Genomic DNA, 17,369 nt, shown 5'->3' with positions numbered 1-17,369 from the left:
ATCTATCAGGTGGAGGAGCCAGGATGGGAACCCACGCTGTCAGGCTCCAGAGCCCACATTCTTTACCACTTGCTCTAACTGGGGGTGTCCGTGTGTGTTCGTTTCCTGAGGCTGCTACAACAAATTACGATAGACTTTGTGCTTCAAACAACAGAAATTTATTCTCTCATAGCTATGGAGGCCAGAAATCCAAAATAAGGTATCATCAGGGCCTGGTCCCTCCAAAGGCTCTCATTGTCCCTTCCAGCTTCTGGTGGTTCTTGGCGTTCCTTGGCTGTGTGGCATCACTCCAACCTCTGCATCTGTCTTCTCATAGCCTGCTTCCCTGTTTGTGTCAAATCCCCCTTGCCTTTCTCTTATAAGGACACCAGTCATCGGATTTAGGGCCCACCCTAAATCCAGGATGATCTGATCTTGAGATCCTTAACTTAATTACATCTGCAAAGACCTTATTTCCAAATAAGGTCACCCTCAAGGTTATATGGGGATTAGGACTTGGACATATCTTTTGGGGGGACATAATTCAACCCACTATACCATGCTTCTACAGCAATCAGAGCAGCAGCCCTTCAGGGAGGCAGTGGGCAGGGGCAGCGGCAGGTGGCACTGGCTGCTGGTGCTAGAAAGCCGGGAAGCCCATTCATTCGCCACAGGTGTGTGCAGGGCAGGGGGTGGGGGACGGAGGCAAGGTGGCCCCGGCCTTGTCTCACCCCTAAGGTGACTCTGCCAGGTGGGAATGACCTTCCAGAAAAGGAGACAGGCCCAAGTCACTGAGGTTGTGTGTGGCAGGGCTGAAAGTACACCCAGGACTGAGTGACACAGCCTAGTGGCTCCCACATGGCTTCTCTTGTAGGATCTTCTAGAACAGTGGTCCCCAACCTTTTTGGCACCAGGGACCGGTTTTGTGGAAGACAATTTTTCCACGGACAGGAGGTGGGGAGCGGGGGGTTGGTTCAGGCGGTGATGCAAGCAATGGGGAGCGATGGGGAGCGGCAGATGATGTTTCGCTCGCCTGCCCGTGGCTCACCTTCTGCTGTGCGGCCCGGTTCCTAACAGGCTGCGGACTGGTTCCGGTCCACGGCCCGGGGGTTGGGGACCCCTGTTCTAGAATGAGAAGGGTGGTGAAGGCAGGCATCATTCATCCCCATTTTCCGGGGAAATGGAAGTCCAGAGAGGTTAACTGCACAAGATCCCGTAGCTGGGTAGCACCTGCCCTCACAGGTGTGCCCCCCACTCCACACCCCACCCTTCAGGGCTGCTCCCATGGACCCCGCTGAGCCACCACAAGCAGAAATGTGTTTTGGAGGTGGTAGGAGGGGACCGTCTTATATCGAGGTGGCGATCTTCAAACTTGTCCCAAGGTGTTTTCGAGGGCTTTTTCCCAAGAATGCCACCAAGTGAAAAACTTGCTTGGCAAACCAGCTGCCTAACTCAAATGATTATCTTTTAAAGAAAGAAGCAATAAGAACTGTACACAGGACAAGAAAGTAAAATTTTACTTGTTTGGTAGGAGAGCTGGTGTCTTGGATGGCTAGTGCAACACAGGCATTAGATCATTTTTGTTAAAGCATTTTGATCACAAAGGTGTGGGGAATCCCAGCTTGGGAATTATTAGTGATTTTGCATGAGTTCTCCAAGGTGCTGGGCACACCTAAGTTTTAATTTTTACAGCATATGCATTTATTATGTTTAGACGTTATATCGTGAATGCCTATTTATGGTAGAACATTTAGAAAATATAGACAAACAAAAGGAGGAAAATCTCTCTTAAGCTTACCACTCAGATAATCATTGCTAACATTTTGGTCTTTTTCTGAATAGGTATTTAGATTTATTCTATGGGCCCCTATTCTTTTATTCTTGGACAGGTTTTCCCCAATTTTTCATAGATGATGATGCAATAAACCTTCTCGTAAAACATTTTTTAAAAAAATCTGCATCAGATTACTTTACTTTAGGGTCAGTAACTAGAAGTGGAATCATTAAAATGGTATGGCTCTGCCACGATCCCTGATGCACATTTTCAAATTATCCTTTAGAAATATGATACTAAGCTAACGTCCATCAGCATCTTATTCCGCAACCAATACCAGCTACGTTACTTAACATCACAGAGCGGGGTGCAATGTGATAAGCTTACCAGTGAAGTTGACCATTTTCTTCTCATAGGCTTATTGGCCATGTAAATTGTTTCTGTGGAGAATGTCTGTGTTTTTCCTTTGCTCAGCTTCCTGGTGGAACATCTTCTGACCCTGGAGGTTGACTTTGGGAAGGAGTTTGCTCAACTTCTCTGACGCATCCTTTGGGGGTGACGTGCCCACCAGAATCTCAGGCTGGGAAGGTTCTGAAGCTCTTCACAGGGCACTGTCTAGGGTGCCTTTTTCTTGTCCCTCCCAGAAATGAGTGAAAGCCTTGAGCATGGAGGGGGTTGCTGCCAGGAAGGTGGGGGATACGGCAGAGCCCTTATCTTTTTTTTTTTTTCTTTTTTGTGGTACGCGGGCCTCTCACTGTTGTGGCCTCTCCCGTTGCGGAGCACAGGCTCCGGACGCGCAGGCCCAGCGCCCATGGCTCACGGGCCCAGCCGCTCCACGGCATGTGGGATCTTCCCGGACCGGGGCACGAACCCGTGTCCCCTGCATCGGACTCTCAACCACTGCGCCACCAGGGAAGCCCCAGAGCCTTTATCTTGAGGGTCTCAGTTAGATCGTGAGCAGGAAAGAACAGCACCAGGGAGGAGAAGGGTGGTTAGGAGGCAGTGGTGTCTTAGGACCTGAAGGAGATGAGAAATTCCAGGAGGAAGGGCAGCCTGGTGAAAAGGACAGGGATTTGGGCACTCAAGCTGGTTGGCAACTATAGCGAAGACGTGGGTGGCAGTAAAAGGGAGTAAATGGTGTGAATTCAGGAATAAAGACCAAAGAGAGCCTGTCCAGAGGCCATGCCAACGAGTGTCCTGGCCTTCACTGGGGCCCCCGGCGTCCCACTATGTAACTGCCGTGGGCTCATCAATCAACCTCCATGCCTCTGCCCTCACTGCCCTTCACTCCAGGGCTCTGCTCCTAAGGCACAGCTGTGACCATGGCCTTTTGCTGGATGTTCTCCACTGTTGCTGAGTCAAGTCCAGAGCTGGCTTCACACCCACCTTGCCAGCCTTCCTTCTGCCCTCTCTGGTCTCTCAGTATTTAGCTCCGCCCCAAACATGTACTCTGAGCCTCCACACATGCTGTTCCCCCCGCCTGAAACGTTTTCTTTCCTCTTCGCCACTCGAGAAACCCTTTTCTTGTGTTAAAAGTAAACCCTACCTTCAGATTGTGCTTGAATTCTACCTTCCAGCTGGGTGAACTCGGAAAATATTTAACCCTTAGGACCTCAATTCAGGTGTGAAACAGGAATATTCATGTCTACCTCCCAGGGCTACATTAAATAACTAAGAAGAAGTGTCAGGTAGACTTTCCAGTATTCATTCTCTCCTTCACTCAAGACGTGCTCATGGAGCACCCACTCTGGTTCAGGCTGAACGGGGCAGAAATGTTCTCTATGTGCTCAGAGAGGGGCAAAGGGAATTACATACACAGTCATTGAGTTACAGTTGTGATACGGCTACACAGGAATTTGATAGGCCGCCAATAAATGTCACCTCTCCCCACCCCTATTTATGCTTTGTGACTCAGTTAGGGACACGATCATAAATTGCCTTTATATGCTTTCTCATTGTTTGACTTTCTCAACAAAAATAGTCTACTTTTATAACTTAAAAAGTCCAGTAAAATTTGTAATGCCTAAGTCCACAAACCCCTTCTTTTTAAAGAAGAAGGGAAAAAGACAGCTTCGATATTACTTTCTTTTCAAAGCATTCTGAGAAAGGCAGAAGGGTGGTTCCCTCCCTCTCCCACCCTGTTGACTCCCACTGTCCCTTCAAATGGGCCTTGACTGCCCCCGAATTGCACTGGGGGGCCAGGACCCCCCGTGAGGGGTAGGGGCTCGTTTGTCCGCCAGCCTGGGTTTACTCTGAGCCCTGCTACCCTCTGCTTTGGGTTGACCAGAGGCCCCATGTGTGGTCTCTCTCTCTCTCTCTCTCTCTCTCTCTCTCTCTCTCTCTGATCCTCTTCATACCCAAGCCCCAGGGAGCCCCCACCTCCACCGCTGGCAGCCTCTCAGCTCAGCCCCTTCTCTTCCCCATGCTGAATTAGGCAAAACCTAACACCGTAGGCAAGAGGATTGGGCAAAACAAACATATCTACTGACTTAAAAACAACCAAGCAATCTTGTCAATTTTTTACATTACTTTAGAATTCCACAAATCATAGGCATTATGCCACCTTTGACCCGAACTGCCTTAATCAACGATTTGATATCACTCTTCCCCTAATGTTCTTTTTCTTTAAAAAATTTTTTTTTATCTGCCTGCTCCTGGTCTTAGTTGCGGCACACGGGATCTAGTTCCCTGACCAGGGATCGAACCTGGGACCCCTGCATTGGGACCATGGAGTCTTAGTCACTGGACCACCAGGGAAGTCTCTCCCTTAATGTTCTGATGGTAGCTCTGCAAAGCCAACAATCCAGAACTGTTGGTGTGAATGACATATCTTCGCTAATTGTCCACTACCCTGGCCTCCAGTCCTGGTCCAGCTCCTGGCCTCTCCCTGTGACTGTCTGCCTCTTTTAGGACCCTGTGAAAATGGGAGCGTCTGGTAGGGCAGAGGGTGCCACTGCCTTGACGGCCTCCACAGTCCTCTCTGCCAGGGGCCAAAGTCCACCTTCCTGAGAGGTGAGAAAGATGCAGCCCCAGGGCATCTTTGCAGAGGGGTGGGGGACCGACAGGAGGGACAGGAGGTCACATGCCCTGCCCTCTCAAGGAGGTTTCTATACACCATCCTGTGGAATTCCTAAGAATCCCTAGATTTATGGCACAATTGTCACAAAGATTCTAACCATATTCGATCTTATTCGTCTTGTAGGCAGGGTGAAGAGGAGCCAGAGATTATAGTCCCAACTTCCATAGGAAAATAGAGTCTCACATGTGCAGTCACATGTTCTTAGTGGCACAGAGAACACAGAAGAAGCCCTCCAGTCCCAGGGTGCAAGCCCAGCTCCCATTATCAGAGAGCTGCAGCCCATTGAGTGGGCTGTGGGACCAGGGTGGAGGAAGAGCTCATCTGGGCAGTCGCCGGGGTCACAGGACAGCCAGGTAGTGGTGGTAGTATTCCAGGTAGCGTGGCTAGCCTCTGTGTAAGTGTATCTGGAGAGAAAGGACAGGGGATGAATTAGCCACAGTGATGTGTGACTGCCTTAGCTCTCCTATTCCTCCTGGGTCAGTGGGAAGTGCTGGGGTAGAGGAGGAATCTCACATGTAAAGGATCGTGAAGAGAGATTTGTCAGACTAAGTGTCAGCCACATGACGGAAGGTGAGTGTGTGGCCTGCAAATCACAGAATGTGAGGGGCAAAAGGAATGTGCAGGGGGTATGTGAGTACTAATTTCAGCTTGAATTTATGCAGGAGTGCCAAAGGAAATGAACATGTCTCTGGGTGCCTGGGAGGAATGTACAGGCAATATTGGGTAACAGTACACATATATAATTGATGTGGAGGCATTCTTATTTAAGGTGTTTGCAGATGACACTGTGGGTTGAGAAAAATCATATACATGTATGTATGTGTATATATGTATATATATGTATATATGTGCATATATATGAACATACAGATTTGTCAAAATCCACAGCCATACAACTAACAATTCAAGTCATAAATCACATTAACCCCCAGAATATTAGCTAGTGATACTTTGCCCTATAAATAAACTACTATACTCAACAGAAGAGACAAAGGTCTAGATCACCATTGGTAAATTATCCATATCTACAGATGCCCCTGACATAGGGGCATCCTATACCCCTGAAAAGGAAAGCCATGCTTCAGTGTCATAGGCTGACGAGCTATGTCCCAGGCAGCCTGGGACAGACTGCCATTAAACTCAGTAACAAAATCACATACCAAAGTATCATCTCTGAGTTTTCCCAATTCACTGTGTCGTCTGCAAACACCTTAACCAAGAATGTCCACAAAACAAGTCCCGGTGACTCCTATACTCTTCTAGTGGTGATGGACCGTCAGCCATAATTACTACCGGGCAATCCACTTCTCCTACAATACTCTAAGAATGATCAGTTCCGTCTGCCACCTTCCATACTACTGCTAATATAGGGGCTTCATCACCTTCTGGTTCTGGTGAATCAACCGCCACTCAAGTCTTTGGACAAACAGCCACGACACTCACTAAAGAAACAATTCTCTAGACACGTTTCAGATTTGTTAACAACAGTCCTCTGACCACCTATACCGAAAGTGAGGAAGAACTGCATCCCCTTCAAGTCCTCATCAACTGTCTACCACTTATTTTATTCCAGGAGAGACAACCACAACTTGCAATCCAAGTTCTGCTTCCAGCGAAAGCACTGTGTGTTCCACCACGACTTCCACTTGGTCAGAATCCACCATCTCTTCTGAGGGTTCCCCCACCAGAGGGGATGGAAGTTCCCCCACAAATTCTGGTTGGTCTGAGCCCACAGTCTCCTCTGAGGGTTCCCTCACCACAGCCACTGGGAGCTCCACCACCACGTCTGGTTGGTCTGAATCCACACTCTCTTATGAGGGTTCCCCAACCACGGGCCCTGGGAGTTCCATCACCATGTCTGGTTGGTCTGAATCCACAGTGTCTTCTGAGGGTTTCCACACCACAGTTGCTGGGATTTCTACAGCCCCATCAAGCGATGGAGAGACATTCACTGGCCCAGCTGGATCAAGACAGACTGCCACTGTTGTCACTCAGAAAACCACAGATCACAACACCATATCTGATTCTCCTCAGCTCATGGACTCACCTACAACAACAGTTTCTAAAGGGGATGGAAGTCTTGTGTCCACTTCACGTCCAGTTGAATCCATTACCACATCCAGTGGTGATGAACAAACAACGACATTTTATATTGAAACCACTGCGTCCACGACTCTCTCAGCGCCATCAACACACACACTCTCCTCTTACTCCTCACCTTCTACACCTTTAAGTTCTGAGCAACTTTCTACCACCACCTCCAGCACTGGACACAGCACAACAGCAATTACTGAAATGCCCTCGGTCCTCACAACCATTTCCAAATCATCGAAATCAACCATTTCGTCTGGAACATCCTATCCTGGGCATTATGGTAGCGTTGCTTCCTCTTCAAGCTCCAGCCAGCTGTTTACCACCCCCTCTGTCTCTGCACAGACAACCACAGGCCTCACCAAGGAAACCACATTTTCTACCTCTACTCCTGATTCATCAAAACCTACCGGTACCTTGAACAGCACTGTTACTGAAGGGAATGAAATTTCTGCTTCCACATCAAGGCCTAGAGAATCCTTAATCACTTCTGGTGGTTATGGACACATGACCACATCTTCTCCTCCAGGATCCACTTTCTACACAACCTCCACAGAGGGGTCCACACCATCATTCTCTACCCCTTCTTTGCATAGTACATACAATGCAAGTCCTTCCGCATTAAGCCCCAGTGAGATCTCTACCCACATTTTTGTCTCAGAACCTATCACCATGACTGCCAAAGAGGAGTCAACTTCCGGCTTTTCTCCTCCTCTGTCCTCCACTTCACCTGGCTCCACCGGTGCTCCAGTCCCTGGTTTCAGTACCATTTCAACTCTGCGTCCCCCACTCACTGGTACACACACAGCTGTGATGACAACCCACTCTCCAGCTATGACAACAAGTAAGTCTCCTTGTTTGTCACTCTGTGGGTTCCTCCTGCTCATCTTCCCTTATCAGCTAATCAGTTTTGTACTCCTTGTGGTCTTGTTCCACACTTCCAGTGCCTCTTTGATTTGTAGGGCCCTTGTTTTCTTTGTGTGTCCTCTTTTTTTAAAAAATTTATTTATTTTATTTTTGGCTGCTTTGGGTCTTTGCTGCTGCACGCAGGCTTTCTCTAGCTGTGGCGAGCCAGGGCTACTCTTCGCTGCGGTGTGTGGGCCTCTCCTGTCACGGAGCACGGGCTCTAGGCTCACGGGCTTCAGTAGCTGTGGCTCGTGGGCTCAGTAGTTGTGGCACACGGGCTTAGTTGCTCCACGGCATGTGGGATCTTCCCAGACCAGGGCTCAAACTCGTACCCCCTGCATTGGCAGGCGGACTCCCAACCACTGCGCCACCAGGGAAGCCCCTTTGTGTGTCCTCTTTTAGCTCTTGCTTCCTTCCTCTCTGTTGTCCCTCTTCCTTTCCCTACTCTCTCCTGGGGGTTGAGGTGGTGACAAATGGATCTCGGTTGCTGCATGATCATCTGGTCCCATCCCCATCTTTCAATGCAGTGTCTGAATGATGGGACTTGGAACAGGAGTCAATGTTTTTGTGTTTGGGGCTTCCATGGTAACCTCTGTGAATGTTCTACCCCTTCTCAGGGCAGTGCCACAATGGGGCCACTTGGAACGGAGAAGAATGTGCCTGTACCCAAGGCTACTTTGGTTACCAGTGTCAGTCCCTCTTGGAATACTTATTCATAGGTAAAGACCTTTCCTGAGACTTGTAGATCATCCCCACATCCCTTAACCACTTAAAATAGGAGGGCAGCACTGGAAGGATCATTTGCTACCACTGCTTAATTGTGCAGGTAGAGGAGAAAATGTGACTTTCACCCAGGCCAAAACACAGGTAGAACATGGACCTTCTGCCTCCCTCTTCTGGGTCCTTTTCACTAGCTAACCTGCCTCTCTCATCGGGATGATCATCTGGAGGCCTCCACTTAGGTCTCACTAGGTTGTGATCCTGGCCACTAGCTCTTCCTGGTATACAGAGGCAAGGGGCAGAAGTTTCAGCTACTCCTACCTGCCTTTTGAGTTTCCATCCTCCCTCCTACACACTCTCTCTACTTCCCCAAAGCCAATAGATGAAGAATTAACTAATCCTGGAAGGCATTACTGGGAGGTTGCTGTCCCATGCATAATGTGTCCTCTTCCCACAGAAGCCCCAGAAAAACTCAAGCATAATGTGTCCTCTTCCCACAGAAGCCCCAGAAAAACTCAATGCCGCTGTAGAGGTGAGAGTGAAAGTAACAACAGAAATTCACAGAAGACCTAAATAACATATCCTCCCATACATACCTGAATTTTGTTCAACTATTCAAGAGTCAGGTAAGAGCAGAGGAAGCCTAGATTCACCAATGTGAGAGGGGATGCCAGGGCTCATCTTGACTTACTGTTCAGGGCTTCTCAGCTCTTGGGTCCCTTCAGCCTAAGTCCTGAGAGGGGGGCGGTTCCTCTGAGAGCCTCCTTCCTTGAGCCATACCCCTCCAACACATCCTGGAAGAGGGAACATCCCTCTGCCTTCCCTTCCTTCTTTCCAATGGGCTAATACAGGGGCTCCTTGGGGAAAGAGAACAGGGGCTGCTGCACACTCCAGGCTTCTGTGAGCTCAGCGGTCTTGTTTCTTTCAGATGGATAAAGCTTACAGGAGCAAAGACTTTCCACAATACAGCGGCGTGATCATTAGGAAACTACTGTGAGTATGGGGGTGGAGAGATTTATAGACTATGGGAAGCTCCTCCTCTCTCGCCTGCTCTCCTGTCTCCTCCTATCATGAATGATTAGAGTATCAGCACCTGGCTGGGTCAAAAAGGCCCCTAGCTAGAAGGCAACACCTGAGGGCTCTGAGACCATGCATTCATTCATTCAGCACTCATCCAAGTAACAAACTAGTATTGAAAGCCTACCCTGTGCTAGGTGCTGGGAGCACAGTGGTTCTGGTCTTCATGGAGCTTAGAGTAGCAGAACACAGGTAGCAGAATGGCTGTGCAGTCTGTCTAGAGTTATGGTAAGGGACACACAAGGTGCAGTGGGAGAGGTCCTGAATGCAAGCTCAGTGAGATGGAGGGAAATCCTCCCGGAGGAAGTGACAGCTAAGCTGAGGCTTGAAGGATGAGGAGAAATGAGCCAAGTAGAAGGAAAGGAGGAGGAGAGTGTTACAAGAGGAAATCAATGACGATGAGCCTAGAGGTGAGAGAAAGGAGGGTAGATTCCAAGAACATAAAGCACACTTGGCTGCTTGAGGACAAAGGGGTCATGGTGGGAGAGGAGGTTAGAAAGGTAACCTGTGCCAAGCTATTTGGATGTGAAGCATCAGCAATTGTGGCCCATTGGGATAGTATCCGACTTGCACTGCGGACAACTCAATTTGGCTACAGGGCTGAGAATGGGTGGACAGAGGACCGAGATGATAGCAGCCTGGACCTGAGAGGTGATAATGAAGAAGAAAAGTATCCAGTGTGAGAGGTCTTTAGGGGGCAGGACCAGCAGATCATGGGAGTGTGATGGGTGTTTTGAGAAAAGGAGGAACGACACCAGATTTCTGGGCTTCTGGGAGTGCGGGGTGCCCTTTGCTGAAATGAGGAATGCAAGGAAGAGCAGCATGGGAGACGAAGATGATGTGTTTGGCCTGGGGGCCCAGCCACGTGGAGTGGCTGAGTGATGGAGCAGCTGATGGTCAAACGTGGGACGGGAAGGGTCTACAGTGGAGGCACCGGTGTCGGCATCCCTAGATAGACATCGCTGGAAGCCCTGGGAGTAGACCAGATGGCCGGGGCCGTCGCCACAGCACAGAAGCGAAGATGTACCAGGGAAGGAGCGTGGGAAGCCCCAACATTGAAAGGATAGGCAGGAGAATCAGAACTCTGAGGGGAGAGTGCAAAGAAGCAGACAGAGGGGTGGGAAGGGAGCCTGGGGGCTGTCAGGTCCCAACATGTCCAGGGCCCTTTGGGTTCCATAGCCTAGTGTCCTCCACCCCCACCCAGCATCAGAGCCATTGTCTCCATCTCCCTTCTGGCTCAGGATTTTGTTGTTTCAAGTCCTCCTGGGTCCTGCTCCTGACTTCTCTGTCACAACGGCTGTGACTAGTGATGGACCTCGTCTCAAGTTCTCTCTGCTGAGAGCATTGCTGACTGTCTAACAAGAAGCTTCTGGGTTGAAATCCAACGTTTCTAAAGCAGCTTCATGTTTCTTCATTTCTGAACGCTTGCTTTTTTGGTTTTGAAAATATAATCCAATAGCTTCTACTTCACATTTTTTAATTAAAAATGTTTTCATTGTAGTAAAATACCCATAACATAAAATCTGCCATTAACCACTGAATTCGCCGTCTTAAGTGTACGGTTCAGCGGCACTAAGTCCATCCGCAGTGTTGCGCAACCGCCACCGTCCTTCTCCGGAACTTTCTCATCTTCCCAAACTGAAGCTCTGTCGCCATTCAACAATAACTCCCAATTCCTCCTCATCCCACCCCTGGCAACCACCACGTTACCTTCTGTCTCTACAAATTTGATTACTCCAGGGACCTCCTATTATTACTCATAAATACTCATAGAGTAGTTGTTTTCTTGCGACTGGCTTATTTCACTTAGCATAATGTCCTCAAGGTTCATGCATGTTGCAGCACGTCTCAAAATTTCCTTCCTTTTTGAGGCTGAATAATATTCCATTGTGTGTACAGACTACATTTTGTTTATTCATTCATCCATTGACGGGCGCTTAAATTGCTTTCACCGTTTAGTTTTTATGAATAACACTGTGATGAACATGGGTGTACAAATATTTCTTCCTGCCTCTGCTTTCAATTCTTTGGGCTAGATGTCCAGAGGTGGAATTGCTGGACCGTATGGTCATTCTGTTTTGAAGTTTTTGAGGAACCATCATACTGTTTTCCACAGTGGCCGCACCATTTTACATTCCCGCCAACGATGCCCGAGGGTTCAGTTTCTCCGCATCTTTGCCCAACAGCTTCCATTTTTAGGAATGAATCCCACCCTTTGGCATATGTTGTTATCACAGGTTTACTCTGTAGCCTCCCTCTAGGTTGTTACCTGCTGGGAGGGAAGAGTCTCTATTCTGTCCTGCCTCTGGGACATATGGCTAATTGTTCCTCATCGCCTCTCTTGCTTCTCGGGCCCTGCTTGCTGGGAGGGCGGGCAACACAGGGTACCTGATGATTCCTAATTCCAGCAAAGGCAGCGTCCTGGTGGAACATGAAGTCATCATGGAGGCAAACTTCACTTCAGAGTTTCAGGAGCTGTTTGCAAACCTCACTAAGATCATAAAGGCCAAGGTTATGAATGAGACCGGAAAGCTACCCAGTAATTCTGAAGCGTGCAAAAGTAAGCCCACCTAAAACCCCTTGATGTTGGTGGGGAAAGGATGGGAGGGGTCGCTTAGGGAGGTCTCAGCCCCATCCCCACACCTCACCTCCCTCCTCTCTTCCGGAGCTCCAGAGACCTCCCTCCCCAGCAGTCAAGCCCGGATACCTGCCGCAGACTCTGTGCTGCTACCAGCAGTCCCTCCCAGTCCCGGGCTGAGGTTGTCACCAGCCCTAATGTCCCCATCTGAGCAAGCTCACAGGCCCAGCTGCATCTGGGGATGGCCAAGATCCTGCTAGTCTTGTTCCCAGTAAGGAGGAGGGGAAGGCTGGCTGCCCCCAGGGGGCAGAGGTGCCATATCTATTTTGTTCTTTCCCACCACCCTGGGCAGATATCTCATTCCTGTGCTACAATGAGAAGGACACCTTCGTGAATGAGACCGTGAAGTTCGGCTTTGACCTGCAAGGTAAGCAGCTCCGCAGAGTGTGGATGGTAAACCTGAGGGCTAGAGGGCGCGTTCACCAGGCTGACGCTTCCTGCCCTCCCCCCACGCCCAGAGCAATGCACTCAGAAAGTTGCGAAGGAATTCGCCCAATTCTACTACGTGGATGATCTGAATGGGAAGCTGGCCTGTGTGACCAAGTGCACCCTGGGGACGAAGTCGCAAATGAACTGTCACCACGGCAGGTGCCAGCTTCAGCGAAGTGGCCCCCATTGCCTGTGAGCGCCTGTTCCCTCTAAGCCCAGCATCTACCCTCTCTGGTGGCAGGGCCCCACTCTCCCCAACAGTCACCCAAGGGGGCAGGGTGGGAGTGGGCAGAGCTCGCAAGGCACCCCTCCCCCCTCCTCTACACCCCTCTTTCTTCTACCCAGGTCTCCCATCTTCCACCCCACCAGAGGGAGAGGGAGGTGCAGATTACAGACACAGGCATCGTAGGACTGAGCAAGCCCCTTCCTGAAAAAGTTCCAGTTATCAATTTCCAAATCTGTATCTATGGATCTCTATCTCCACCTGTCATTCGTTTCCCTGACATCATCCCAGCCACCGTGCCATTACCACCTCCCGCTGTAGCTGGGACGCTACATTTGGGAGATCATATATTAAAGTACAAAATATAAACCACGGTAACAGGCTGTCAAAGTGCCAACTACTTAGTGTTTAGATGGGTGAACATCACGTGTTTGGGACGAGGTACCGGCGCCCTCGGATTCTGAATTCCTGCTCCGCAGATCTGTGGTCCCTGCACCCCCTCCCCGCCCCTTAGCCTTGGGAGTCAGGGAGAGCACCCAGCAACTGTCCTCAGAGGGAGAGCTGGTTTCCTGTGCTCTGACATTGAATTTTTTCTTTCGGGAGACTGGGTGGGTGAGGGATGCTGGTGTGTGGGATGCTGGTGTGAGGGATGCTGAGCTTGTGTGTGTCCCCAGGTGCCTGAACTCGGACACGCACTGGCACTGGGGAGAAAGCTGTGAATTTAGCACCAGCAAGAGCATGGTGTAGGGGATCGTAGGGGCCATGGTGGTGCTACTGGTGGTCTTGGTGGTGGTCCTGGCCATCTTACTCAGCCAATCCCAGAGAAAACTGCACAGGTGAGCTTCTGGGGCTGGGGCTGGGCCTGGGGAGAGGGGACCACAGTCAGAATAACCTGAGGCTCTGCTCCTTCCAGCTGAGCAGTCAGCTGAGGCCCACGGCAGCCTGCTGATCTGACAGGACATGTCTGTTTGGCAGAGAAATGGAAACAAAAACATATGTACTGAAATTGGATTATGTAATGAAATTACCTGGTGCTCGTTATCACCTTGGCTTCCCTAGAGCAACACCGTCACACTCGGACACCGGGAAAGACCGCCATCTCTTTCCCCCGATTGTAAAATGCATAAGATCCACCTGAGAAGGTTGAGTAATGCTCAGCACAGCACCTGGCCGGCAATCGAAGGGAACTGCCCTGACTCTAGTCCAACGCCCCCATCTCACAGATAAGGACACTGAGGCCCACTGAGGTGTTGGGGGGGCCAGGCCGTGGTGACATCCCCAGGAATGCTTTTAGTTTTCTGCCGCTGTCGCTGGGGGCAGTCTCCTCCCTGACTCAGGGCTTGGCCAGGACAGCCCCTTCCGGAAGCCCGAGGTTCAGAGGCCTCTGAGCCCCCTCCCCTGCCTCTCTGCCACGAGCTGCTCACGGCATTTCTGTTGGCAGGCAAGAGTACAACCTGTCTCGAGACTGGCAAGAAGAAGATGTCCTTGTCAGCTTCCAGAGCACCGGCGTCTGGGAAGGTAGATCTCATCAGGGGCCAGGATGGGGCAGGCTGGAGGGTGTAGAAGTGCCAAAGTCGGACTCAGTGGGGTTGTGGGTGACACGCACGCACATCCTGCCAGGTCGCCCCACATCTGCTGCAGAAGCCAGGCTCCTCTGCAGCCTCCTGACCCCGAGCCTCCACGGGCAGCCCCTGCTGACCCTCCGGCCTTTTCTCGCTCCTCCCTGTCAAGTTCCGTGCACTCCAGTCTGTGGCCCATGCCTTTGCATAGACTGGGCTGCTTCCGGTGGCCTGAGTCTCTGCGCACCCGCATCCCACCCTGTTTCCAAAATCCGGTTCATAAGCTGCCCCTCCATGGAGCTCCGCGTGGGTTCAGCCTGCTCTGGCTCCCAGAGCTGCTCCCGGCCCTGCACCCAGCTGCGGTGGAAAACCCTTCCCGGTACTTCCTGACGAACACGATGGAGGGATTCCAGGGATGGCTGAGAGCCTGATCCCGCCCCCGGAGGCCACCCCCAGCACACCAGACGCACACATTTAATAGGATGGTAGGGCCATGGCCAGGGCTTGACGGGGCATAGATATACCTGCTCCAGCCCAGAGTGGGGCGGGGGTCAGACAAGACTGCGGAGGGGCATCCCCTGAGCTGAGAGCCAGGGCAGTGGTGGGGAGTAAGCCATGTGTTTCCTGCTCCCATGAACATACAGCCCAGTGGGCAGCGAGGCCTTGTCCCATGATGGGAAGGGAAAGGGCTTTCCAGGCAGGGGGCCCTACTTAAGAAAGGACATGGAGGTGGGAAAGAGCACGGTCTGTGGGGGGTCTGACCCCCCAAGGGCGTGTCAGTGGGACGGGAGAATGACAGGGCCAGGTCAAGGCTGGTCAGTGGGCCATGATGGGGGGACCCACAGGAGGGGCTTTAAGGGAGGGGGACCAGACTTCGTTTTGAGCAGCTCACTCAGGAGGATCTAAGCGGGACAGCATGAAAGTGGGGAGTCCAGGGAGGGAGAAGCACAGTACCACAGGTGAGGGACGATGAGGCTGAGTGGGGGTGACAGAGACCGGGAGGCGTGGACAGCAGATGACATAGCTCAGATTCCAGTGAGTCAGGCAGGGCGTGTTGTTTGCAGGCTCTGGGCAGGGGTGACGGGGCGCAGTGGGGAGAAGCAGCAGGTGGGTCGCACTGGGCGGGGGTGGGAGGGCAGGGTACAGGGAAGGGGTGGCACCCCAGATCTGGCCAGTCCGAAGCCTGGGGACAGGCCTGAGGCCTGTGGGCAGCACTGGGGGTCAGCCTAGCCCACGGTGGGGAGACAGTGGGCGAGGAGGGCAGGTGGAGGGCCGCGCGGGGGATCTTGAAGGAAGCAGCAAAGGGATGTTCTGGAAGATGCCAGGAGGACCCGGAGCCTGGGGCCCGGAGGCCGAGGAGGGAGTTTGTCTGCAAGATGGGCACAGTGCTGGACACGTGCCAACTCAAACAAGAGATTCCAGGCACAGCTGCTTTGTGTCTGCTGTGGCTACCATTGCCATGAGGAAGTGTGCACGGTGACCGCAAGCAGTCCCATCTTCCTGCCCCACCCAAACCAAGTGGCCCCTGGGCCTGGGGCCCCTGCTCACCAGCCACAACTTTTGACCCCAGAGCATGTCGGAGGGCTGCCGCTCTGGTGCCCTCCTGTTCCCGCGTGACCCTGGGCCAGCTCCCCAGGTCCCCTCCCGAGCCTCAGACAAGCTGCGCTGTTGGGAGGACGGATGGGCAGTGGGAAAGGAGTTTAGGGCAGCTCTGGGGCTGACTCTTCAAAGCTGTTCCTTTTACTGGAAAAAAACCCTCCTCTGGGTCTCTTTGGCTTCCCCCAGGCTCACTCTCACCCCAGTACCTTTCCCTACAGGTCAGAATCTGCAGGGGGACACGTTTGGCCTTGAAAATGTCTACAGACACTTCCAGCCTTCCCTGCAGAACGTGGACCCCAGCACAGAGGTGACTCAGGAGCTACCCCCCCCCTCCAGCTAGGGGCTGCTCCCCTGTCCCCCACCCCCTGGGGCTGCCTGGGGAGGGCGGGGCACCCTCGGCCCAGAGGCAGGTCGCTCCCTGGGGACGCAACCATCACTACTGGCCCCTCAGCGGTACCTCCCCTCTCCCACCCCCCAGCTCCACATTCAGAGGCCCACAGTGGTGACAACTGCTCAGTGAGGGGGACAGGGGCTCTCACCCCTCACCCAGATCTGGACGACAAGATAGCGGCTGACAGAGCCCTCCACAGGTCCCGGGGCCGCCAAGAGGAATCAGACGTCCGGGCCCAAGGACAGTCCTCTCAGGGCTGCTGGGTTTGCCCCATCCCCACTGTTGTGACCACCCTCTGCTCCCTTGCCCTCCATCCAGGAGCCCCAAGGCATCTTGTTTGCTCTATGGTGACACCCACTCTGGAATTTCCTACCATAAAAGAGCAAGTCTTAGGGCTTCCCTGGTGGCGCAGTGGTTGAGAGTCCGCCTGCCGATGCAGGGGACACGGGTTCGTGCCCCGGTCCGGGAAGATCCCACGTGCCGCGGAGCGGCTGGGCCCGTGAGCCATGGCCGCTGGGCCTGCGCGTCCGGAGCCTGTGCTCTGCAACGGGAGAGGCCACAACAGTGAGAGGCCCGCGTACCGCAAAAAAAAAAAAAAAGCAAGTCTTAAAGTGCAGACTGTAGCCTGAGTGGTCTCCTCCCCTCCCCTGCAGGGGCCTGGTTGCAGGCCTGCATGTCTGGGAGGGTCCTTCTCGGGAGAGCACTCCTTCCAAGGTTGGAGGCCAAATCTTGGCCCCTTCCTGTGTCCCACATGTGGGGCAGTGAGCCCTTTGTCTGCTCCAAGCAGGGGCAGTGGCGGGCCCACCTCTGCCTGAGGTCTCTGTGGTCGAGAGTGGATCTAGGGTCCAGGGACGGGGGGAGCCCCCAGAAAGGCCAAAGAGTGAGTGCTTTGCCCTGCTGACCT

The 17,369-nt window shown here is 52.2% G+C and overlaps 1 protein-coding gene across 1 annotated transcript; it reads left to right on the top strand.

Annotated features, from left to right (window-relative positions):
* The first annotated feature begins 5,392 nt into the window (after positions 1 to 5,392).
* LOC114894338 (mucin-12-like) lies at positions 5,393 to 16,594 on the top strand. Its single transcript, XM_029220867.1, is given in 13 exon segments — positions 5,393 to 5,402; positions 8,447 to 8,548; positions 9,050 to 9,098; positions 9,100 to 9,175; positions 9,478 to 9,542; positions 12,035 to 12,186; positions 12,557 to 12,631; positions 12,723 to 12,885; positions 13,591 to 13,752; positions 14,056 to 14,058; positions 14,358 to 14,434; positions 16,293 to 16,381; positions 16,553 to 16,594. Coding segments are annotated over 13 exon segments (1,065 nt in total).
* Positions 16,595 to 17,369: the final 775 nt, after the last annotated feature.

Source organism: Monodon monoceros, unplaced genomic scaffold (assembly GCF_005190385.1).
Source record: "Monodon monoceros isolate NGI ecotype Baffin Bay Population unplaced genomic scaffold, NGI_Narwhal_1 Super_Scaffold_13, whole genome shotgun sequence".
Classification (NCBI taxonomy): Eukaryota; Metazoa; Chordata; class Mammalia; order Artiodactyla; family Monodontidae; genus Monodon; species Monodon monoceros.
Note: the sequence above shows the minus strand (reverse complement) of the source record. Positions and strands in the feature narration are given on the sequence as shown.